Here is a 26,348-nt window from a genome sequence, read left to right on the forward strand (position 1 = left end):
GTCAAGCTTTCGTAGCACAGCAAAATAATGAGAAAACTAGAAGAGCACTTAGTCGTGCAGATCCCCTACTGCAGTGTCACTACATCTGCCAGATGCAACGAGTGGGGATTTGTAAAGTTAAATCAACATTTACAAGACCTCACATATGTTGTCCCGAGCTGACACAAGATTTAAAACTGGGACAGTTGTTGATCACTTGTGGCCCCTAGCAGCTGGATAAGGACAGTGAGAAGTCAGCTGTCAATGATCACATAAAAAATAGAATTACTGCCTCGGAGTTGTACGTCTCCACCAGCCAGTGACGTTGCAGTTTACATTTATGTCTATCAAGACTCATATAATGAATGTAGTGAAGACTGAGTGGGAAATTTAAAATGGAATCTAATAATGAACTCACCACTCCATTGACCTGTAAGTTTGAGAGAATTTAAAAGGCATTAAGTTTTTTTTTTTTTTTGGCAAAATGGAAGTTATCATGTGTGACTCCAGTGAATCATTTCCTCTGGGAAGCATGTTGTCTTCACTTATAGACTATTTTGACAGAGGACTAATAGAAAGCTGAACATTAAGGTGTGAAGTGAAATTGACCTTTGACCTTTTGGATAGAAAATGTCACCACCCCATCATTTTATCCTATTACATATTTGTGTGCAACTTTGTATATAAATTCTTGCGTGATGGGCAAAAATATGTTTAGTGATGTCACCATGACCTTGACCTTTGACCACCAAAATCAGATCAGATCATTCTTGAGTCTATGTGGTCATTTGTGACAAATTTGAATACATTCCTTCAAGGCACTCTTGAGATATTGTGTTCACATGACCTAAAGATGTAATATGCCTGTGGCTACAGCTGTCACCAGTGTGGAGCCATAAATACAGTGTTTTCAAAAAATCTGAACCACGGCAAATAGTCATAAAGGTGCACAAACAAATTAGGCTGATCAGTCCAGTAGTATGCAAATTTAACTGCAGACAAGCTCCAGGTCCATTGATCACACACAATGTCGCTTAGCGGAAATAATAAAGCTACACAATCTGCCATGTTAAGAACAAAGAGAGTGACACATGCAGAGGCTCAGAAACAGATACAATAAACTCTCCCACTGACTGAAGACTAAGAGAGAGAGATGCATGAGTAGGCCCAGTAATCTAATGGTAATAATAATGGTACCAAAATGACACCATTACACACCCATTATAGATTTTCTCTCTTGGTTTACTATATCACCAACACAATACTTGGTGAACTTTGCCCAGTACCCAGGGGTAGACAAAGGATTATTTTTTATTTTTTATTGTTCTTACTGTTATAATTTTACATGATAAGATAAGATAAAACTTTATTATTATTATTATTGTTATTATTATTATTAATAATAATAATAATAACTAATTAATTAATTTATAATAAATAATCTTGTGAACATGCTCAGTGTATAATACCACACTATTCCCTTAAATTATGCAAACACAACATTTTTAACGGGGAACTAGCTTTCCTTGGTCTGGTCTCCCATTCATGCTCGTCTTCCTGGTAGATTCTTGACTCAACACAGGTTGCAATTTTTTTCTTGTTTTCCCTTATCAGTTTGTTTCCTGAGCCGCAGCGCTGAAGCCAAGTCAGTGTTCCAGGACTAAAAAATAGTGAAAGGCTTTGCTTGAAGAAGAGTGTCACCCAATTTCACCATTCATTTTTTCCTGAGGCTCAGTTACAGGTCAGACAGTAATTGTGAATGTGTCGCTTTTTTACCTGAGGCTGAAGAGCCAAACATTACATTTTGATTTCAGGATGGAAAATGTGTATCTGCTCTGTACAAAAATGAATATGAAATGTCAACTGTTGTTGGAAAATTATGTTTAACTTCATGTTAGCAATGCTAGAATGTGAATTCATCTGCTTTTATAAATCAGACGAGTGTCTGATGGGTCCACAAAGCGAAAGTTGTCAGCATCTGTAGTGAGTGGAGCAGATAGCACCAAAGACTGTCCCTTCAGAAAATTCACAGACTGATGAGCATTCTTATAATAAACCGTACTCATCTTTGATGTTGAGTCACAGAAACTTATATCAAAGGATTTGGACCATTTATTGTAACAGATAGATGTGCACTTATATTTGTCTCCACAAATGGCTTTGGACTTGAGGCTATAACACTGATATAAAACCCCTGAAGCAAACAGAATGCAGTAGACACATCCTGTATCGCTCAGATATGGGGACTTATATAATATAATGCAAAAATCAGTAAATGGACGCAGTATTCCTTATAAGAAACAAGTGCAGGAAAATGCTAGATGATGGGGGAATAAATCAACCAATCAGTAAAAATTGTGCTGTTGAACTCCTTCCAAGAATACATGAGATCAAAGGATGTTTTATCATTTTAATAATGTGGATTTTGTTCTGTAGCAGATCTCCTGTAAGGAGATTAGTGGTTCCAACCTTGTTTCCATTCTTAGAACCTTTTCCCAACCAATAATCCTTTGTTGAATTAATACGCTTTTCTTCTTTAGATAAACTTCAAACTGAGTTTTAGAATTTCCAAAAAAATGTATTTCAAAAACTATTGAGTAAACTGCTTGAAGTGAAGGTGAATTATGCTTAATAATTTAATATTTTCAATAGCAATCATTTCATTTTCAAGCACCCAGATAATGACAAACCAGGTCCACAGGTCACCAGGAACAATTTTAGAATTTTTACAATTTAGGGGGGTTCTAAAACTCCAAAATTCAAGTTTATTTAAAGAAGACAAGTAAAATATCTCAACAAAAGATTAAAGGTTGACAAAACATTGTATACAGACTTTTGTATAAATTGTAATTTATGTGCAGATCTGATTTTGACAATGAACCTCAGAGCAGACAAAACCTTGGGGATCCCCTGTGATGTTTGCCACCTCCCTGAGGGGACTCCGGGTTGGGAAGGGCCTACATCATGAACTGCAGTGCACTGATGCCTTCATTTTACAGCCTAAAGCCTAAAGTGTGTCCAGCACCGAATAACTCTTTATGGTAACTTTTGCTGCTTTTCCTACTTGTCATATTTGCCCTTTGAAGGGAAAAGATATGAATGGTTGAATGTGAATAAGATGTTCCTCTGATTATGTAATGTCCTCATAATAGATCCTTCACTTTACAAGGCAGATGATAAGACTGCCCTGTCCTTGTAACAGGAGGTTAGTGGAGGCCAGCTTTCAGACTTCTGTCAGACATCTGAAGCTGTCATGAGTAACTCATCAATGTCTATTTCACAAGGAAGATTGAACAGCTCGTGCTACACATTTTGAAATCTGTTTATCATGCTTCATTTAAGATTCATTGTACATATAGCTGTCATCAAATGTCATTGCAGACTTTCTCAGTTTTGGTTGCTCAGTGATAGATTTTGTTGGTGTCATGCAGCTGAAAATTGAAGAGGTCAGAGAGAATTACATAGTTTTTAATTTGCATCCAGTTCTGATTGACAGAAATGTTGTAATCCAGGATGGCCAAGAAGTTAAGGCGCTGAACTGAAGGTCTAATGAGTGGAACAGCTGTGTCAGCTCAGCTGTTTATTACACCAGCTGAATAGCCCTAACACACTTTGTTTTTGTGTAACTGTAACGCTCATTCATTGCTTGTATCACACAACGCTTGATGTGAAATTTAGCAATCTGATCATTCAACCACTTACCTTTATTTCAACCTCTCAACTCCAAATAGTCAAAAACCTGGACTTGTATTAACCTGTTAAGCTGCAAACAACAGTAAATACACCAATATCACCCAAACTGCTACTACTATACCAAAGATCAGCACAAATGCATTAAAAGAAGCTACAAATTACAAATACAAGTGTACTTAATCAAATACAAGTGATCTGTAATTTGAAAATACAAATATACATTCTATATAAACTGATCCTATTACATATTAAGCATTTTAAGGCCTTGTTTAGACTGCTAGATGAAATCCATTTTTTGGCATCCACATTATTTTTACTTGTGGATAAAAATGGTTACTATTTGAGAATTAAATCACATTGTGTAATGCATTTTAAATATTTACAATACACAAATACAGACTCTTTAAATATTACATTAATGTTAACAATTTAATTTTCTGCACATCAACATGCAAATTACAAAATATTAAACAGTAATCACTCACCATCTGTTAGTACTATTTCTACTTATACTATTACTACTGCAAAGTAAGGCAAGGCAAGCTTATTTGTACAGACAATTCAGTGCTTTACATAAAACATAAAAAGTATCAAGACAAAGTGTAGGAGGAAAAGCAATATAAAAAGACATTTCAACACAATTACCTCTACTACTTCTACTCCTACTACTAGAAAAAAAAAATCATGAAAAGACAGAAAACAAGCTAAGTTAAGCTGTAATTGAAAACAAATCAACCAATCTAGTCTGTGTCCTCTGTTTGATATTCAAAATATTATTAATTATACTCAATAGTCTTCTTTCAACAGGATTTATAGTCGGTCTAAATGAGTTCTATTAGTCTGCCCTCTGCAGGACAAGGGGTGAAAATATGTCTCCACCACAAGTAACTTAAACCTGACCTAAACTTAAACTTTTTGACATTTCGCCCAGTTTTATTTTAAGAGATATAGTCACAGGGGTTCGCATATCAGATTGGACAGGCAAAAGACAAAAGCAACATTGCGCCACTGTTCACACTAAACATATGAAATCACACATATGTTTGGGACCGGGCCCATTCACAGCCTGTCAAAACATGAAATCACTCACAGCTCTCCGTTAACTGCCGGTCCCCTAGAATCATGGGAAATGAAGTCTTTGACCAAAATGGATCATACCAATCTTAAGGTACGATGTAAATAGTTGAAAAAACACAGAATCCCTTTGATATTCGTGACTTATAGACAACAACTTGTTTTCCTGTGCGTTTCTGTGTTGTTATATGTTTTCTAGATGTCAAACAAACGCGGAAATCATTTAAAAAGTCGCCATCCCTCCCCCCTCTGTCACTGAAGAATACAGACGGCCAGTCACTGCGAGCCCTCTTCTCCCGTCGGATTACAGCCGAGGCAGCACGCGAAGTGACGCTTACCGAGCCATAAAACGTCGAAATAAGCCAACAGTAAGTGCATAAAAGTTGTATTTTTACCATCTGGATCACAATAAAAGGTGTGCTGTTTGTGAAACTCATAAACTGTTTTGAATTTGTAGTTTTGAAGCGCCACGTGGTCGACTGAACTACTAGTTGCTGAGGCTGTCAAAACTTTAGCTAGTGTATGTGTGAGCAAGCAACAGATGATACTCTACACTGATTTCTACTTAAATTACCGCTACTTTAACTGCGACATATGCCTGACTTGTGATCTGTATTCTACATGAACTGCTTATTTCCTTCAGTGATTCTCAAGTGACAAATTGTTGGCGAGTTTTATGTAGTTACTTGGGCTCTTCTGTATAATTCACTTCAATTTTATCATTGATATCTCCCTGCATAATACACATTGCGACATATGTACAAACTTGAATCGAAATGCCATTGCAAACTTATCAGTGAAAGAGCTGCATGGAGATGCAAGTGGTATTTAAATATGGCAGTAGTACAAAGTGTTCTGTTGAGCCGTGCAAAATTATAGTTATTGCTAAAGTTCCAATGGGCTGAATATAATTATAATGTAAAATAAAAATATAACCTTTAATGAAGTTCAACTGGGATGGATATGGCAGTAGCGCAAAACTATAATTTAATGAAGTTCATGCATATTCAATTAATTTAAGAGAATTATCTTTTTGCTTTGATGCTAGCATTTGTCAAACATAAGTTGCACTGTCTTTATTATAAGGGTTTGGATTATGAGAATGTCTGCATTGTCTTTCATTTCAATCATGGCCATTAGCTTCCCATTCCAGTTACCAAAAGGTGAGTGTTGGTGTCAAAGCTGCTTTTCAGCTGGTCCTAACATATGCACTGGTTTACTGGTTTATTGCTATTTTATGGTGTTGTGGAAGAATTTCACACCTCAGTTGCCAGTTTATTAGGTAAACCGAAATTAGTGCAGTTAATACAGCAGACCTGCAGTAAATCCTGCCTCCATAAAAGTTGAAATGTTTGAGATTTTGCTGAAACTGTTACAGAGAGATGTTAATTTGACTTTATTGTCATTCCGGAGGCTGTTTGTGGTGAACTGAATTTTATTTTACTGAGAGGTGTTAACAATATCTCATCATCTGACATTAATGTATATAAAGAAGGCTTGCAGCTTATTTTCTTGAATAGCCAATTATTCTTTTTGTCCTTGAAATAGCAGAAATGTCTGTCTCAATTCCCAGATTCCAAGGTGAACTCTTTAAATTACATGTTTTGTCCAGCTAACAGTCCAAAGTAGAGCTGCAACAATTGTTTGTTTAAACTATTTAATTAATCTGATTTTGATAATTGATAATAATTTTGACTAGTTTTTTTTATTATTGTTAAAAAGGATATCTGTGTCTTGAATATTTTTTCTTTTTTCTTTACTCCTGCAACAGTAAACCGAATATCTATTTGAGGATATAATCTTGGGATTTTGGAAACTGGTTTCCTAGCCTAATCCAGTTGTTTCCAAACTGGGGGGCACAGAAGACCAGGGGAGAAATGGAGTGAAACAAAGCTGAATGAATATGCTCCATGTAGGGGAAATAAACAGATTCTATCCTTCTAACCTTTATTTCTCTAAAATTAAACTTTTTAATCTTTTTTATCAGTTCTGTCCCCAATTATGAAAATAAGAGTTGCAGCCCTTGTCCAGAGAACCAAAGATATTTAATATTCAGAGAAAAACAGAAAATACTCACATTTAAGATGTTGATGCAAGCACATTTTCAGCATCTTTGCTTAGAAGGGGACCCAGTCGATTTTCTGCTGATTGACTTTAAATGTCAGCTCAAAAAGTCAGTACAAAATTTTAGAAACTTGTCTCAAATTAACACAGTGGATTTCAACATCTAGATTCTACAGCCTCTTAAATAACCTAAAAGTTACTTCAGCAACTCTTTATAACCTAATAAAATAAATTCTATTCCAGAGGATCAATAAAGGATTATCCTGTATTGACAGTTCCACATGTAGGTAGAAAGTATTACAGGGCTGTTGTACCTAATAAACTGACAACTGAGAGTATATATTTGCACTAACAGTGTACAGCTTTCAAATTAGGTTTTTTTTTTTTTTTGTTTTTTTTTTTTTAATTGTGCTATGTGGATAGTTAGTTTTGTTATTTCATGCATGAAAATGTAAATATTGTATTTTTTGGTTGCAATGTTTGCCTGCTTGTTTAAAGGCAGTGCTGCTATCAGAACCCACTGGATTTCTTTGTCTGTAGTGAAACTTCTTTTATTTTAAATATAATTCAAGCTCATGTGATTACTGTGAATTATTTGAATATTCCATTCCACAATAGGTAGCATACATTATCCTGCAGCATGCCAAAACAAAGGTGAGCCAGACAGTGTTTCACAGGTTGAGTTTTTGAATGTTTCAATAGAAACCCCTTGACATATTAAATGCATAGAAACAGTGTTTCCTTGTTAACTGTACACAGCTGCTGTGTGGTTTGAAGAGAAAATCTTGTTCTAGTGTTGCATCACAGCTGTCATTATCTGGGTGTAATTCACTCTGTTATTCAAGACAAAATTTCAATATTTCTTAAGGAATAATATTTCTACGTAATTGATTTTGACTTATGAGGAAACACTGCAAACACATCCTAACCTTAAATGTTGGCCATTTTCATTACTTTCACTTATTAGCAGCATTATAATTTGCATTGTGTGTTTTGGCTTGGTTTGTTGAAAGTCCAATGTGAGATTGATCAATGACCTGTTAAAACTTTTTGGGGGCCTTATTCATCAAAATGCAAAAAGGAGGCCCTTTTAGGGTGGAACAATTAATCTAAATCACAATATGGCCCTGTTGGGTTTGGCTATCTAATTGGCATGTAACAATATCCACAATGAAACATTATGATGGATGATGATATCATTACTGGATTTAAAAGGGTCCATAATGTAGATGTGTTTAACAAGAAAATAATAAAAACAACATGGGCACATAGTGCAGTGAATAGCAGCAACAGCTGCTTCTTATTTTGTCTGCTGTCAAAGTCAAAAATGTTTAGGCAACAACTCTATGGCAACTCTGAGGGGACTCACTATCTCAAATACAGAGTGCTTTTAAATTGCGATGGTAGAGGGCTCAGTGGACAATTGTCAGCCATAGTGATTGACAGTGGCATTGTCCATAGACTCAACCCTGCTGCCAAGTGCAATTTTCCAGAATTCCAGGAGCTGCAGTTTTTATTTTATTTCATTTTTGGGTGAAGGATGCTAATGTCATAACATAAACCAAAATTGTAGTGCTACAGAGAGACCAGACAGATGTGATTCACTCACTGAGGAAAAATCAGAAATCTCTTTAAAATCAGAACTTAAATTGAAACATCTGTCAGTAATTTTGCAACTCTTCTAGCCCTAGGCCCTTTGCAATCTCTGGTTGGTTCTTCTATTCTCACACAGTTGTTCAGTCTGAACTCTTCCTATAATGGAAAAATTAAGCTTTTTGATCAATCCACTGGCTCTTTGCCCTCAAGACCACATTGGCTTCACTTACTGGCTGGCTTATGAGCTTTCTTTGATGTACCTAACCAGCAAAGTTTATGTGACGCTAACCTCACACTGACCTAATGGCCTTAGCTTCCACCTGTTGCTTCTTTTCTCTCCTCATAACCCTGATACAAAAGTGAGTAGAGAAGAGCCCCCTTTGAAAGAGAAATGGATCAGTCTTTCCCACACCATCAGCAAGGTGGAGTCCCTCAACATGCTGTACCGATGGGTGCCTTCAGGCAGGGTTATATTCCTACTAATGAGAGAGGCGTCAACAGTGGAGACAAAGTTCAGTTTGGGAGGATGCGCAGACGCGCTCGTTTGTCCCAGTCAGAGGGACAGAGCTCTGGGGCTGAAGAGGAGTGTTTGAGCAACTCCGTGGAAGGGAGCGGCTCCTATGGTCAAAGCCCCATCCTCCAAGGCATGCAGGGAGATGGAATCTGGTACCACCGCAGTGCCTTTGAGCATGCCGAGAGCAACTACCAACGCTGGCTTGCCTCTAATGCCAATGGAGCGCTGTCATCCTCTCCGAGGAGCCCAAACACCAGAGGCTACTTGAGTTTCCAGTCCAAACGCCCCCGTGGTCAACAGCAGGATCAGGGGCACCCCATCACCACTGTGAAGGCGTCTGGTACCCCCCACCGTCAGTACAGTAGAGGCCGCAATCGCACCTCCTCTGAGACCGAGCAGGGGGGCAAAGGCAGCAGGGGTCCAACCCAGAGGAGGAGAGGCCTCTCTGAGACGGAAAGCAGGCCCAGATGGGACAAGTATGGCACCTCTCACACAAGGAATGGGAGAGACATGATGTGTGTTTTCCGTTTACTATGATTTTTATTTATTTATTTTTGTCTGTCTGCATTTTTGTTTGGCCTTTTTCAGTTACGCTAACTTGTGTATTGTATGTTTGATATGCAGGTTTATGGAGAAGTCTTAGTTGTTTTTTTGTTTTTTTTATTATGCCACATTCAGACTGACTTAAAATAAATATAACACCCTCATTCATTTAAATCAGGTCAATCCTTCACTGCAGCAGTGTTGCCAGCACAATTTAACCTCCTTTGGCCGCAGTGCATTGCAACATCATTACAAGGTGCTGCAGTGGCCCGTTGATTAGGAGCACATTTCTGGCCGATTGCTTTGTAATGTGATAACTCTATTTTTACTGTTTATCTTGTGGTTTTTGTAGCAAAAACTAAAGATTTTTGCCATGAAAACTTTCCAGAGCTGTAAAATCCTGTCTTCCAGCATTATAAATTCCTGTCCAGTGTTTTGGCAACTGATTAAGCCTTAATTTGTACTGACACTTGAAACAACATTCCTCCATCAATGCATTTTTTTAAACACCCACTATGTCTAGCATTGTCAGTATCGTTTACAACATGCAGCCATGTACTGTTGTGTATAGTTAACGGGTCGATGATCATAGAACAAAGTAGACCTCTGCTGTCACTGGGGGGGGGGGTTAGCAGGCAGTGACCAACCTTTTGTTCAATAATCCAAGTTTTGCAGACCAGGCAACTGTGTTTCACCCACTGAGGAATGTGTAGATGCCCGTCTGCAGCAGGAACCAGTCAGCAAAATTAGAAGGGGGGTGAAGCATACATGCAATAGTCCATTTTCACTCATTCATTTTAAATGTTACTTTTTATTTTGCAGAAACTTGTTTTGTCATTAATTTACTGTGTACATGATAAAAACTGTCTGTGTGATGCTTTGTTTTGTCTCTCCCTATTCCACCTTCAAGTCCATCTGTGGCTGTGCATGACATCGTAACCTGTAATTTACTGTATGGCGTCTTGGTTAAGCATCTGATTAAGCCATGTTCTGTCACTCATTTCTCGTCACCGATTGTGCTGGCTGTAGAACACCTGGTCTTGGCTGGTAGTAGATAAACTGTTGGATGCAGATAAGTGTTACTTTTATGTTTTTTGTTTTTTTTCTGCATTATCTTATTTCTCCTGAATTTTTGACTTTGCTCCTCAGTACCAACATGAGTGGACTGCAGTGCCTCGCCTCAGAGAACATCTGGTTTGACAAACACCGCTACGATGAGGCAGAGAAACGCTTCTATGAGGGAGTCAATGGACCCTCCACACAGCAACAGGTAGAACAAGTTCACACATTGTTATAATCCCCCAAAAATCTACGTTTTTTGAAAGTCTTACTGTTTTAATGCAGCCCAAGAGCAAAGCTTGGGCCTAGGACCTTGTTTAATGTCCATCAATCTGATCGTTTTTAAAAATAAGGACATTTATCTTTTTAGACAGCCTTAAATTCCACTTCAAGTCCTCCTCTTGTCTCTCGCTGGCATCTTTTTGAAGTTCCTTTCACCTTCTGCCTGACACCTCCTCAGCTGCTGCTGTCCTGTCAGTCACCAGCCTGTTAGATTAAGCAATAGTTACATCATCGTCGCCAGTCACAGCCCTCTGCAGCCCACAGCAGCTGTGTGCATGTGAGTTAAGCCACTCGATTTAGAAGTGGCTCATCCTAGCGAGAGAGTGGTCAGGTGGTTTGGCAGCTGTCTCTGCTGCTCAGGCCGTGCAGGGTGGCAGCAGTGAGAGTGTTTCTAAGAAGGCCTGGGAAACAATGGAGAGAGACCAGAGTGTGACCACTTCCAGGCTCATTTCACCCAAAAGCCACATGTTCTCACTCGCCTTGTGATTTCATGCGATGCAGATTGTTTGATGTGCAAAGATTTGTCAGTTATGTGCCTCTGCTGCTGCCCAAATACTACTGAAACTTTTACAGAAACACTGTCCTGGGTGGCTACTCAGGATAATCTACAGATCACACTGTCAATTTTTCATCTTGCTGCATCTGTTGCTTGAATGGAAAGAGCAGAATTTTTACCTATTTTGATAAGAAATGATAGGATAAACACAGGCATTAGCAATGACACTAGTTACAGTCCCGCATAGCAGAACCTTTCTAGCAGTGTTGGCAAAAGTACACATACATTTAAAAATTTTAAGATATATTGTATCGTTGAATATGTATCGAGATACGTATAGAATTGGTCTGTCAGTGGGATACACACCAATAATCATTGATCATGTAGGTCGTGACAGGCAACATGTTATGTACTCTAAAGGGTGAAAGCAGTTAACGCGATAAAATAAGTTTGTATTACCATTCTCAGTCAGGAAAGTAATGCTGTGGTTTACACACAACGCTGTTCTGGTAGTTGCTGATCCGTCAGTCCATATCCAGAGGGTCGGTGCTTGGTGGCAGCCAGCACAGCATGACGTCCTGCTCTTCAGCAATGCTTTCCAGCTCCTCAACCTCAGCTGGCTCCTTTTGATTTTAAATTGGAAAAATTCTACTTTGAGCTCCCTCTAAATGTCTGAACCCTTCACCCTCTGCTAGTTGTCTGAATTTAAAAAATCCCAAAATCTGCCACATCAGCGAGCTGACCTGTCCTCTGTGCTTACTGAACCTCACCTTTTTTCTGTGGTCCAGTTTTGTTCAATTCATCTTGTTATTCAATTATTCAATTCATCTTCTTCATTTTCATCTTATTATATCTGTCATGAATGATATGGCTACAGTAAGGTCTTATCTTTTCTATGCATTATTGTCCCATCCATTTAGGTTGAAATTGCTCTTGATGTTGGGAAGGTGGCAGACAATGATGCAAATTAAAAATTATCAACAGTTGCCCACCAACACATTAAAACTAAAGTGCTTGTTTTGAAAATGTGAGTAGAAAGTACTGTAGTCTGTTAAAATGTAGGGAATAAAAGTAATAAAGTTATAAAGTAAAAAATAAATATTCAAGAACCTCTGTTCTTACAGTCTCTGCTTTTCAGTGTGCCAACATGCACAATAGTAGCACCCCGACTCTGCTTGACCTGAATGGAATGGAACCTTAAGTAGTGTCACTGGTATTGCCTGTGTTTATCCTACTATTTCATGTCAATATGACTGTAGTGAAAAAGGTTTATAGTTCACGTTTCAGTACAACATGTACTGAAGTGGGAACATGACAGCTGCACCATGAGAGCTGCAGGTCAGATCGTCATCTTGGGTTTGTGTACCCTCTCATGTCTGCTGCCAAAATGTGTGGAGCCTTTATATTGCAACATGAAGTACAACTAAACCTCACAGCTCACATTTATTCACTTTTGATTGACTGCTCGCACTCTGAATGTATTAATTCACAAGGGCCTTATTGGAAAAAGACTAAATTATTGAAATATTTAAATAAGAGTCGCACTAAATGTTGGGTGTCTGGGCTGCCCTGCCTTTGTCTGTTTTGCATGCAGCTTTCTGTCTTTGTCACTGCTCCTGTTCCATCACTGCTTTACCCACGTATACCTGCAGGACGCAGAAGTTAATGCCATCCTGCAGGACATTGCTAAATCCCGACAGACTATCCAGCAGTCCCTAAGCGGAGTGAGTACTGTACTATAACTGAGCTGCAGGCACATCCCCTGTAGTGGCAGGTCTGTACTCACTAATGTTCGCGTACCAGCCCTAAAACAGGGGAATAGTTGTTTAAATGAGAAATGTTAATTAAAGTGTAGACTGCAAGTACTTAGGGACATTTTGGGCCTTGTCACAGTCCCAGAAAGCCTTTCACCTACATATAGAAAGAAAAGTGCCTGTATTGCATGCTACATTTTCTTTTATGAGACTCCTGTTCTCTCTCTCATTTCTGCTTGCTTCTCCCATAATCTGCAGTCTGACAGTAAACTGCCCATGTGTTTGTCTTTACATCAATGGCATTTGCTATATTGATAGCAGCATGGACGCTTCTTCATGCAAACTGACCACACTCAAAGAAAAAAAATAATCTGCCTCATGAGTAGCTTGGTTCACATTTTTAAAGTTTATCTAAAAAACAATACTCTCATACACCTTAAAAAGTCTTAAAATCTCTTAAATTCATATTTAAAAGGCCTTAAATATTAAATAATCTTATATTTATTTAAGACTAAATATTCAAACATTCAAGCACAAAATGCCTGTACATTTAATCTTTGGCAAAATCAATAATAGTTTTTTTTTTTGTTTGTTTGTTTTTTTCAAATTGGATTTTTGACAACCTTAGTGTATGTTGATCTCCAGTATTTCAGTATTTCTTAGTTTTGAACTGTCAATATGCGTTTACTCAAAAGTAAGACTGAATTAAATTAAATTAAATAGTGGCATTAAAAAGTCCTAATAGGGTAATATACATGCTAATACATGTATACAGATACTCTGTTATTGGTGGTGGTAATTGTTCCTCCTATCCACACTGACTACAAAGAGATCCCCTCTAATTTTAATGTAAATAATTGGTAATAAAATTCAGTCTATGTTGTGTGCAAAAATACACACTCAAATACTAATTTGACGCTTAAATTTCAAATCACTGCCACTGTCTTTTGGTGCAGAATTCTCTGCTTTGGCACAGCAAGCAAGCACAGTATATGGCTGCAACAAAGGGCATCACCTACTGAAATTTGCCATCTCATATTGGCTTCAGCTGAACTTCAGAAGTCATTTTTGTATGGAAAATCACTGGATGTTTTTCACCATCACATACAGTGAAATTGCTCCAAGCAGTCATTTCTTTTTGGCCAGTAGGGACAGAACGAACAGTGGGTGATGAATAACTTCATATATCTCAACCTAGACATGGGCACGTGAGTGTTGTGTTAAGATGAACTTGAAAAATGTGAACCTATCCTTTAATAACTCTGACTTCATCAAACCATTAAGAGGTACTGTGTTGTTTAATGGAACCAGGTGGTTTGAAGGGATTAATGAGTGTCAAAGATTTGGTTTTACAGCCCATGCTGTAAATATGTTGTAAAATGGTTTAAAAGGCTCAGTAGATGTGCAGGATTGGTTGGTATTTCACATTTCGGCACTACTAGTCATTAGATTGTGTTTATAAAGTTAATTAATGCAGTTTTAAAATGTTTCATCCACTCTCTCTGACAATATTGACATCAGCGTCTGTCCTGTTACTGATGACTGAAGATGCAGCATGTCTAGCATCCAACTTTCTACCTACAGCCACCACTGTCTTTTGTCTTCATGTTTTTCCATCCCTTACTTTCACCTTGTACATCACTGGGTGCAGGCGAAATCGGCCCTGCAACAGGCCAAAGGTCGCCAGCAGAAACGGCAGCACAGAAATGTAAGTCCTTCTCATCCAGCTTTGCTGCTCAGGCCTGTGCCTGTCCTGGGCTAAGACGGACAGCTGGGGTGGGCTGTCTGTCTGTTACTGCTGCCTGGAGTGGAGTGTGCTACTGCTGTCACAGCACTAAGATGTCTCATCCTCCATCTTACCATCCTGCATCATTTTTGAAGGCTCTTACCCCACCACTAACTGATTCACAATTTGTAATTTTGGGGTGGAAGTTATAATCTGATAATTTTGCAAAATATTGTAATCATGATTGTCATTTACTATTAAAATGCACATTTTAAGAAGTCATATTTAATTTCCATCTCTTCTAGGGCTCAACAATTAAAATGCTCTAAATCGCAATAAGGCTTACTGCGATTTTCAAATTGTGCAATATTTGTTAAAGGCAATAATCAGTTTGTTTTCATTCAGCATTAGTCTACTGATGTAAGAAATTATCGTTTCTAATATCACAATTGCACTATCAATCAAAATAATTGCAATAACATTTTTTTCAAAATTGTTCAGCCCTAATCTCTTCCATCTTGAAAGCTCGATTCTCATTTGCAGTTTACCTTTATTGTAACTCACAAATTAAGTGATCAATAAGTGATGTAACTTTCAGGAATGGTTTGACATTTTGGGAAACAGTTATTTGTCTTGTTTCTAAGAATTGCATCTGAATATCAATATTTGATACTCTATTTTACCTCACCATGCTTAGCAAAAAGAGTAGAATCGGCTAGCTTGGCTCTGTATAAAGATTTGGGGGGAGACACCTACCTGCACTTCCAGCACTCACCAATTAATACATCATATCACATTACATTAACTTCTATCTTTTGTTTAGTGCTGGTAGATGGATTGTATAACCTTTGCATTGAGCCAGGCTAGCTGTTCCCCCTGTTTTTAGGGCCTTTGTGCTAAGCTGATAAGTAAAAGAAATGTTTGACAGTAGTATCAATCTCGTCTCTCTGCAAGAAAGCAAACACATTTTTGCCAAAATGTCGAACTATACTCTTAATAATTGTGGGGGGAAATGGAAATAAAGTTTGTTTGCAGATTTGTTTGAAAAAATCTTTGCACAGAGTTCGTCTGCATGCTGACATTGTAATTTTAATTAAAACCACTTTTTTGGGGATTTGGGGACAGAGTTCATTTTAACATCAGCATGTGTGTGAGTTGTATTCAAATCATCAGTCTTTAAGACTTGTGGGGTTTTGTGTTGTTTTTGCTTGCCTCTTCCCTTCAGGCTTGCATCGGACCTCAACCTGGATGATAGTGCCTTTGCTTTGCCTTTTGAACCCTGAGTTGCAACATGACTCGTGCTAATTAAGTTTATTTTTCTACAGTCATCCTCACATGGAGACCAGGAGCTGGTTTCACGAATGAAGAGCCTGGAACTGGAGAACCAGGCTCTGCACAAAGGTGTGTGTGTGTGTGTCGAGTTTTTTCATATCTTCCTGAGCTATTGCTTACTTGTTACAGTATTCATACTTAATTTTCCTACTGTTTGTTTGTTAGTGGTGGAGACCATGAGAGCAGCCCTGCAGAAGCTGGAGTCCAGAGTGGCTGTATTGGAAAAGTCCCCTGCATCAGCAGCTGTACCATGTGCTAAGGTAGATGTTTTTTTTGTTCTTCAATGTGCAAAATTAACTGTTTTGTCTACTAGCCAGATGGCTAGTGAATGTGCAGATTTTACCAGCCGCTCAATAGATTGGTTGTTATTGGGGTTTTTTTTTGTTTCTGGATGCTGGTAAGTAAAGCAAATAAACATTTTCAAAAGAAGGTGAGAGGTGGTACTTGGTCTCCTAACAGCTCCCCCTCATGGTTACTTTTATATCCTTTTCTGTGTTTTCACAAGGCTGCTCCAGTCCAGGCAGCTCCAGTCAAACAGGTGGAAAACGGTGATGATGCTGAAGATGACGACGATGACATGGATTTGTTTGGCAGTGATGAGGAAGATGAGGAGGCAGCCCGCCTCAAGCAGGAGCGTGTGGAGGCCTACACAGCCAAGAAGGCCAAGAAACCCGCCCTCATTGCCAAGTCATCTATCCTGCTGGATGTCAAACCTGTATGTATCCCCCTCAACGCTCACATGAATATTAAAATTGGGAAAATCTTACAATTATTGTTCTTATATCATTATCATTATTATTATTATATTATTACTGCCTATTTAATAGATTTACTTAAGTATTTTCAAATCATTCAGCCAAAATGAAAACCAATGCATTTAGGTTAAGGGTTAGTTCACTGAAAAATTAAAATTCAGTCATTGTCTACTCACCCTCATACAATTGAGGGTTGGGTTTAGTTTTTTTATCCGCAAAACACTGCTTAAGCTTCACAGAACAGCAATGCTGAATCTCACAAACAATGGATGTGAATGGTGACCAGTTTTCAAATGTAAAAAACAACATATACACATAAAATGCCTCATTCATTCTGCTCATCTTGTGTAATCAAAGTCCCAACATGCCAAGTTGACTAAAAAATTGACACCATGCATCTAGTCTGAATCTTCACTGTAGATCTTTAGCTTGGAGCCATGTTCGTGTGCACATGCACACTGTCTGAACCTCATGTGTGTTTTGATGGTTTGCAAATGGCATGTCAGGACTTTGGGCGACTTGGATTGTGCCAAACGAGCAGTATGGAGGCATTTAATGTTTTTTGCCCCGAACACAGTTATCTTTTTACATTACATTGTTTAGGAGATTCTGCATTAGGGTGAGTAGATAGACTGAATTTTAATTTTTGGGTGAACTATCCCTTTAAGTCAACTCTCCAAAATTACTAGTTCAATGTGCATGAAGTAAAACTACAATTCTGTCATTATATCTGATTGCAAACATGGAAATTTTTCAGCAAAGTGATGGATTCTGTGTTGATGTCTGTCTGTCCTCTTATGTTACTTCAGTGGGACGATGAGACTGACATGGCGAAGCTGGAGGAGTGTGTGCGCTCTGTGCAGATGGACGGGCTTCTGTGGGGAGCGTCCAAACTGGTGCCAGTTGGCTACGGCATCAAGAAGCTGCAGATCAACTGCGTGGTTGAAGACGACAAAGTTGGCACAGACATCCTGGAGGAGGAGATCACCAAGTTTGAGGACTTTGTAAGTAACAGTCACTTTGACTTAAGTCAGTGGTTCCCAAAGTGGGGGGCGCGGTGCCATTGCAGGGGGGGCGCGGTAAGGCTTACCCGGTATTGACACCAGGCGCGGCTGCGCTGCGGTTTTGCTCCGAAATGCACGCGACTTCAATTAAGATCAGCAGCGTTTCAGGAGCGTCTCAGCAGCGGAGCGTGTTGCCCGCTTCTACCATGGATAAGCAGGCTACATAGTTAAATTGTTTATTTTCTGTCTGTCTTTATGATCGCGAGTCTGCACGGGGTCTTTTATTTTGAAAATCAACCGGATTCTCCCCTGTTTTCCGTGCCTGACTTCCTGCCCGCTCGACTAGCTATGTGTCAATTGACGCGCCATCCGTCGGAAATAGACTCGCTGAGTATTCTCCGCGGAGCTGTAATTTATACCAGAAGCGGCTCGGCGCTCTGCTCCGCGGAGAATACTCAGCGAGTCTATTTCCGACGGATGGCGCGTCAATTGACACATAGCTAGTCGAGTGAATGATGAATGAATGAACTCAGAGTGGCAGTCTCGCAACTGCAACCCAGATTTGAGAAGATCTGCAGCATGAAGCAGGCCCACACCAGTCACTGAAAAGATGTGAGGATTAAAGGTTTCATTTTTGCACAACAAACCTTTAGGTTTTTGTTGTTGTTTTTTTTCCTTTCAGGGAGTTCATATTTGTGTTGTCATGTTTTAAAAAAACATTTTTGCACATAGATGCAATTTTTGAAAAATGCATTGATAGCAATGTTGAGTATTGTTACACAGTAAAAAAAAAAAAGAAACCTGTTACACTGAACATAATTACACTGTTAAGGTGGTTTGTTATTTCGTTATTTATTTCTTATTCCAAAAGAGGTTGTAGTTTATTGCAACCTGTAGTTTATGAGGGTTGTATTAGAGTTTATGAGGTTTGTATTAATTACAATGTGTGAAATAAACTGCAATGGAGTCTGAAAACAAAATATGTGTATGTGTGTCAGGTTTAGGGGGGCGCGAAAATTTTCTTATCAACCAAAGGGGGGCCCAGCAGAGAAAGTTTGGGAACCACTGACTTAAGTAAACAGTCAGGAAACATTTTATCACCTACACTGAGTGATGTTTAGCCATGTAGATAAGTTAATGATTTTATTTGCTCAGGTTTTAAGATATGTATTTTACTTTTCTGCCTCCACCTCAGTACTGTAGGGCTGAATAGAAGTTAATTTGTGACCACTGACAGAACAGGAAAATTACCAGTGTCTGTATGTTTATGTGTACACAAGAAGCCAGATTAAAGTCTGTGTTTTTCAGGTAATTTGAGAACTCGTCATAGACAAGTAATTTTCCAATGCAATGAGCACCACAGATAATTCTATTCTTTGTACACTGTAATTAGGTGAGGGCAAACATATCAGAAAACATTGCAAAATGAAAAAATTACTGCACTGGTAGAAACCATTAGAGATTAGATTTTAATGATCAGCTTTGTGGTGAGTTAAGATCAGCACCACTCTGATTATCTGTCCATGAAAAGTAAGACTACAGTCAGCTGCCAGTTAACTTACTTTAGCACAAACTGGAACCAGCCAGCAAAATCCACCGACCATCACTGAGGTTATACGTGTATTTCTCTGTAAAATGAAAACTGACATTTTTACTGTAGATTTAATAAACAGGAATTAAGGAGCTTTAGAGGTGCTGGGAGGCAGATTTTCTTGCCTTGAGACACACCAAGGCAAACACTTTGTTTCCACCCTTTGTGCTATGCTAACTGTCGGCTGGCTGTGGCCTTAACAAAATAGACATGAAGGCTATTCTTCTTTTCACGTAGAAATCTCTGCCAGAAAGTGAATTAATGTATGTTCCAAAATAATGAACTTTTGCCTTAAAGTTTTGGGGAAAATTAGGGAAAATTACATCTTTTTAATAACATTTCCATAGTCTAAGTCTGTATGGCATTAAATGCTTTATTATTGAGTACAATAAAATAGTTTTGATGCACAATAAATCACTATGTACCACCATAAATATGTTCAAATAAAATACACATTGACTTATTTGATTTTTCTTCCATTGCAGGTCCAGAGTGTAGATGTTGCTGCCTTCAATAAGATCTAAGCTCCACCAGCTTTAACTGCTCCACCAAAGTGTTGCTGCTGCTCTCGGCTTGCACGGTTATTAAAATGCTAAGTTTTGAGCACAAACTTCTGTCTCAGTTTCAATTTTTCAACCCCATACTTACAAGGGATAGATCAAATTATGATGAGGTACTTTTCGATTATCTCCAGTAGATGGCGATTGCTACACCCCCAGTTTGGAGAAGCAGAGAGGAGTTCCAGCACAAAGGTAAGCAATGCACTGCTGTGGACAGGGTCAGCAACAAATGTCTTTTAGCCATTTAAAGGCCCCCAAACACTAAATATTTTCAACACTTAACATTGCCATCATGCAGTCTTTTTCAACAGAAAACTATTATAAAAGCCAAATATCGATCTCTCTTGTTCGATCAAAGTCCATAGGCAAAATCAGTACTTTAACCTCACAGAACAGAGGAGTTGCTGGTCTACTGCTGCCTACATCTGTTAAGTTTATTTATGTTATTGTGTGACTTCAGTGTTTTAAAAGGTTAGTTAGGATTCACAGAAGTCACACAATAACATAAATAAACTAACAGATGGAGGCAGCAGTAGACCAACAACTCCTCTGTTCTGTGAACTAAAATTACTGATTCTGTCATTGGAGTCTGGTTGAGTGAGAGTGATATTTGGCTTATAAAATGGCAGTTTTCTGTCAGAAAGGCTGTCTGACTGCAAGGTAAAATGGTGACAACATTGTAAATATAGCATACATTTAAACTGAATTTCTTTTTTTGGTGGCTAAACATTTTGCTGCTGACCCCGTCTATAGCGGTACATCGCTTAGCCTCTGTACTGGTATTCCTGCAGCTTTTCCAATTTGGGGAAATGCCGAGTGCCATCTACTGTAGTTAATATGCTGACTATCGTTAATACCTCATACAACTCCCACTTGAAATAATCTGGACTGTCCCTTTAAGAGCTGTTATTCTTGATGGGGTGCAGACTGCTCTATATTCAAAGAGAGCACAGCTTCAAAGAAGAGCCCAACCCCACCCAAAATCCTGGATAGACAGGTTGGTTGAATGTAGTCTTGACTTTGTGGAGTAACACCATGGTATCCGAGACATTATAGAATGACAGAGTCCCACCCCTGAAGTCCAGATACACTCCTATCCTGCTGCCACAGGCAACAGTGATGCTCACACTCTCCTTGTTGTGCTGAAATAAGCAGGCAGAGTGAGAGCAGTCCAGGCTCCAGGATTTAGAGTTGTGTCCAAGCTTGCAGTCGCTCCCTCCTCCGCTCCTGCCCATGTTTTTGTAGCAGACGCCAATGGAAACCCCTCCTTTACCAGCCCACTCTACCTCCCAGTAGCAGCGTCCGGCCATCCCAGCTCTGCACAGCACCTGGGCCCAGCTGGTGAATCGAGATGGGTGGTTGGGGTACGGCTGTGGCTCCGACAGAGTGGTCACGCCTCTTCGACCATCAGAGAAGCACAGATAAGGGTTGGCCGTGTTCGGATCCAGGGTTATATCATTGTAATCTGGACACAGTAGATGCATGCAGTCAGACACCAACTACAGATGGTTGTTGGTGAAGTTAACAAAATAATTGTACTCACATTGCAGAAAATCAGCTCTTGTCTTTGGCTCTGAGTCATATGATATATCAGGGTCTTTTGCTGTTGGACAAATGTAGGGGATGACAGCTTTTTCCACTTCGCAGCTCTGTTCTGATTGTCTATTTTGGAGGCCCCTGGTTCCTGAAATAAAATTCTTATTAATTTTCCCCCATAGGCAATTTTACATGACTCACAGCTGGAGCACTTTTACTGCTTGGATGGGCATTAAACTCTCTGGAAACTCTGCAGTTAAACAATTCACTTTTTAATTGCGGGGAAATTCAGGAATTAAAGTCCATATTACATAGACACAGCATTGTCCTTTGGATTGTACAGCAATGTCAGCACTATATTAATGTAATCAAGACTGGCCTGTAAACAGGAGAGCTGCATTTTGTCTGGATAATAAGCACTATGTTTACATTTCTCAACTGATTTCAGTTAGTCATGTAATATTCAAGGATCTATGATCAACATGGAGCAAGATTTTTTTTTTTAATCCCCTGACTCATTGAAATAGTTTTAGACTGTAGTTCCAAAACTGGGGGCATGAATAACTATGGGAGAAATGTAGAGTGAAGAAAAGATATCAATATAATGAATATGGGGCAGCTAAACCAGAGCTTGCTGACATTTCACAAAAAACTTGAATCCTCTTTTACCAGTTGCTATTGTTAATAATTGCAGGGTGAAGGGTCTGAACTTATTTTTGGCTTCTGAAGTGCCATGAATGCCAGAAAAAATTTTTGGGAACCACTGGGTTAAGAAATGAACTTTATAGTGCTTTTAATTCAGAAACACACCAGCTCCCCACCATGTACATGTATTTGTTCACAGGTCAGTCTTGACTGGACCAATATAGCGGCAACAATGTACCGCTTGGCCAAAGCAGTCAATATGGGGTCTATGTATTAAATGTCTATAATAGCAATGAAGCAATTTTAATTTACTACTCTGATTTGCATTGGCTTCTTCTCCATGTTAATGGCACCATTCAGTTCAGGACTTAAACTGAATTGAGAGTTAACTAAGCCCTGCCCCCTTAGTTACTGTTACTTTGCCTGTAAAGTTTTCTGTTCTGGCACAGCACTCAGTTTACCCTGATAAGTATTGCAGAGTTACAATTGGAAATATTCAGCACTTTCTTAAAAAATGAGTCCTAACTTCAGACAGAGAAGTCACATCAAACTATTAAGTCAATAGCCAATCATTTAAAATAACTGATTAATTGTTTTGAGTCAGTTTTAAGACAAAATGTCCAAATTCACAAATTCCAGCTTCTTAGATGTGAACATTTCCAAAACATTTTGAGGATACCACCTCTGGCTTATGGAAGACTTTTCACTATTTTATAGACCAAACAACTGACAAATCAGACATATTTGCATTTATTTATTCATTACTTTAATTAATTTATGAGTTCTTATGACTTAAAGATTCAAGTTCATTGCAAAACAGTTTGAGTTGGGCTTAAAACTCAAAAATCTATTGCAGTAATAGATTAAAGAGTTGTCTCAACATTTTATTAACAGTGTACTGATATTTTTTTTAAAATAGCTCACCTTAGTAATAGACATAGTTACAACTGCTAAGCTACCATTGGACAGTCACAGTTCAGGGGGAGGGGTTTAGTAAACTGTCAAAATGACCATTAAATAATACAGACCTTTCGTCTTTTCAGAGGTGCTTTGGTTGCTGGTCTCCTTCAGGGAAATTACTAAAAATGCAGACAAACAAACAGTGAGTATTTACTGTTCACAATTCATGAAAAACAAATCATCTTAATGGTAATTAGTTGTGAAGGAGACTTACCCTTATCACAAATCTTGTTGAATTCTCTTTCAAGAGTTTCATCTAGACTGTCTTTGAGATCAGCCAGAGCTCCTCTCATGCTTTTATACATCATATACTGAAGAGTATCAGTGTTTGGCATTTCCACGATCTTTGCAGGGAAATGAAGGGACTTGCACTTCTGCAGTGACAAGCAACACAACAACAACCAAATTAGAGGACAGGATTTGAATGCAAACGCAACAAGGAAGCAATCGCTTTGTGGGTCATGAAACTGATCGTCAAGTTCACACTGCACTTAAAGTGGTTTTGACTGTCTGTCAGGAAGTTTGGAGGATATTAGATTACGTTTGCCTTAAACAAAGACTTACACAAAGCAAGAAATTAAAAACATGAAAATGTAAGGGTATATAAAATACATCAACTGGACTAGAAGAATAATGTAATGTTGCAGTGTGATGAACTTTTGGGCTACAGTATTGTCTGAGATCTCATACACGGTGATAAAAACCACACTGTCAATTATTTTTTATGTATCTGTGACCCCAACATATCTTTGTCAGTAACAGTATTGTCTCATTACTATGAGAGCAATATCTGATATGATCAATACCTCAGTGCTGGAAGGATTGAAAATTTGGGAGGGAAGATTACGCTGCCAAATGATTCATAAAGACTATATTTATTAATAAAATAGATCCAGGATTAGAGTTGGGAGCCATATCACTGTAATGCAGGTGATATATCAAAGTAAATTAATGATTGTGAGACACTGAGTCACCACTTTGGTTTGCAGTCTAATGCTTTTAGCTGCTTTTATCTAATGCTCTAAAACTTTTATGTTTTATTTTGTTTATTTCCTCACTTTATCTTCATCACAATTTTTAGTTTGACATAAAGAAACAAAAGTAACAAGAAGTCACTGTTGTGGGATATTTGACTAAGTATACATATATTTATTTATTTTTATTAACTATTGCCTTTCCAAGAAGGCCCTGTGTTGCATGTAAACACCACACAGTTTGAATCTTGAGCACTTAAACAAAACAGATTTGAAAAGTTCAAGTAATAACATAAAAGAAATAAAGTTGATTGAGTTAGAATCAATTTTTCAAAAGAAAAAAAGTGAATTAAGCATAAACTTTCCAATACATCATATTTTAAAAAGAGATTTAAAAGATTATTTGGATTTAACCAGCATCCTCAGGTCATACCAGAGACTGGTATTTAGTTTAGTTTAGTTTAGTTTAGTTTACTTTAGTTTAGTTTCAAGCCTGGACAACAGACTTTTGCCAAAGGATTTTGGACTAAAGGTCAGAATCTTTATTTATTAAGATGCTAAAACTGAAATTACAGACTGAAGTGAGAGACGAAGTGAAAATTCCTAACTTTTATTCCTAATCACAATCTTAAAGCGGCCCTGTGGAGTTTTGAGTTTGAATTCTGTAAACAAACGTGTCACGTCAAAATCATGATTACATTAACAGTAACTTACCAAAATGCACTGTGTGTACCCTTGATGTCTAATAAATGCAGTTGAATCTGTTTATATTTATATATATAAATATTTGAAAAGGTTTTTGATGAAGTATTTTAAATCTGCCATTGTTTACATCCATGTTTACTTGCTAGCACTCTCCCTCCTCCTTATCTTTGCTGATGCAGATCTGGAGAACAGGAATAATCAATTACCTGTCCATATTTAGTTAATCAACAACTATTTTTACAATCTTCTGGGTAAAGTCTGATAACTGAGCTCTGTATACAGTCTGTAGCCAAGAAAGGAGTCTGTTACCAAAAAAGCTTGAGGAGATAAAAGCATGTAAGAGACAACAGCTTCCTTTAGTTAGACAAGCATTTATTCCCACATTACTGGCTTAGTTGTCTTTTGTTCCATACCTGCAGGAAGAGGACGTGGTCTTCAGAGCGAGAGAGCTTCTCTAGCTCTGCATCAGCTCTCCTGAGCTCCACTATCTCCCTCTGAATCTTCTCCAGCAGCTCCTCAGCCTGACTGACAGCTGCTCTCTCCTGGACTCTGAGCAGCTCCGTCAGCTCACTGCTCTGTTTCTCGATGGAGCGGATCAGCCTGGAGAAAATCCTCTCGCTCTCCTCCACCGCCGCGTCTGTGGAGTGCTGTGGAGGATAACAGTTTCTCTCTTTGCTCTCCAGGAATCATGCACACCTCACTTTTAAGTGTCAACAACATATTTAAAGCTCACCTTCATGTATCTGACAACATATCTCAGCTCCTTCTCTGTGTCCTTCAATTTCTGCACAGACTTCAAAGAGGTGTCTTGGAGTTTTTTCTGAGAGAATACAAAAGATGAAAATCACACAGTGCAGTCCCTCAGGGCGCTCAAGCGAATATTTCCTCCACGCTTGACTTTCAAGATGGAAAGTTTTGATTTTGCAATCAAAGGGTTGGATTGCACTGGAAGGCCTTTGGTCTATCAATCTAAACTTTTGACACAGTAACATCAGAGCGCAAGATACAGCTGCAAGACCAGCTGCAAGACCAGGGCACATTTTACACTCCCTGTATTCAATATTTGAAATGCAGAAGTCTTTTACACCAGATGATAAAAGACATCCTTCATCTTAGACACCAGAAATACAAATTAGGCCCATTTATCAACATAGTCAGCAGTTAGAGGTGCAGCAGCAGCTGTGAGACACAGATCATGGAGGCATTTAAGGGACTTAAAATCTCATTGAAGCTTTAAAAACATCTAATTTCCCACAACCCATATAGCATCATTCATTAAGCCCTCCCTGCCAGGTAAATACACACATCTGTGGAACTTGATTAATAAATTTGTTGATGGAAAGACAATTAGTTGCCAGCTATTCTGATAATCAATTAATATCTTTCCAGTGTGTTTTTAAGCAAAAATGTCAAAGTTGCTGGTTCCAGCTTCTTAAATGTGAAGATTTGCTGCATTTCGTTGTCATTTATGGTAAGAAATGAAGAGTCTTCAAGTTTTTGACTGTT

The 26,348-nt window shown here is 38.4% G+C and overlaps 2 protein-coding genes across 17 annotated transcripts in view; one reads left to right on the top strand and one right to left on the bottom strand.

The window, feature by feature from the left end:
* The first annotated feature begins 4,955 nt into the window (after positions 1–4,955).
* Positions 4,956–20,072, top strand: eef1da (eukaryotic translation elongation factor 1 delta a (guanine nucleotide exchange protein)). 16 transcript variants are annotated; one of them, XM_084731370.1, is made up of 12 exons: positions 5,034–5,114; positions 5,887–5,909; positions 7,429–7,464; positions 8,767–9,435; positions 10,613–10,733; positions 12,953–13,024; positions 14,706–14,762; positions 16,106–16,181; positions 16,278–16,372; positions 16,618–16,827; positions 17,677–17,871; positions 19,948–20,072. In XM_084731370.1, the coding sequence occupies exons 4-12, from the start codon at positions 8,798–8,800 to the stop codon at positions 19,984–19,986; spliced, it is 1,503 nt and encodes a 500-aa protein (XP_084587496.1). In that variant the 5' UTR covers positions 5,034–5,114; positions 5,887–5,909; positions 7,429–7,464; positions 8,767–8,797; the 3' UTR covers positions 19,987–20,072. The 16 variants fall into 16 exon arrangements, with proteins under 16 accessions (XP_084587508.1, XP_084587499.1, XP_084587495.1 ...); XM_084731369.1 differs by lacking the exon at positions 7,429–7,464 and having other exon boundaries at positions 4,988–5,114; XM_084731371.1 differs by lacking the exon at positions 7,429–7,464 and having other exon boundaries at positions 4,988–5,114; positions 16,633–16,827.
* A 485-nt stretch (positions 20,073–20,557) lies between these two features.
* Positions 20,558–26,348, bottom strand: part of LOC146317983 (tripartite motif-containing protein 16-like) — a 28,670-nt gene continuing 22,879 nt past the window's right edge. The window contains exons 2-7 of the mRNA XM_084732004.1: positions 25,576–25,662; positions 25,256–25,489; positions 23,378–23,537; positions 23,232–23,282; positions 21,566–21,706; positions 20,558–21,487 (exon numbers count right to left, since the gene is read on the bottom strand). Of these exons, the coding sequence (XP_084588130.1) occupies positions 20,961–21,487; positions 21,566–21,706; positions 23,232–23,282; positions 23,378–23,537; positions 25,256–25,489; positions 25,576–25,662 (1,200 nt within the window). The 3' untranslated portion in view covers positions 20,558–20,960. The remainder of the gene's footprint in view (positions 21,488–21,565; positions 21,707–23,231; positions 23,283–23,377; positions 23,538–25,255; positions 25,490–25,575; positions 25,663–26,348) is intronic.

The sequence above is a fragment of the Lutjanus erythropterus genome, chromosome 12 (genome assembly GCF_056507025.1).
Source record: "Lutjanus erythropterus isolate fLutEry1 chromosome 12, fLutEry1.hap2, whole genome shotgun sequence".
NCBI lineage: Eukaryota > Metazoa > Chordata > Actinopteri > Lutjaniformes > Lutjanidae > Lutjanus > Lutjanus erythropterus.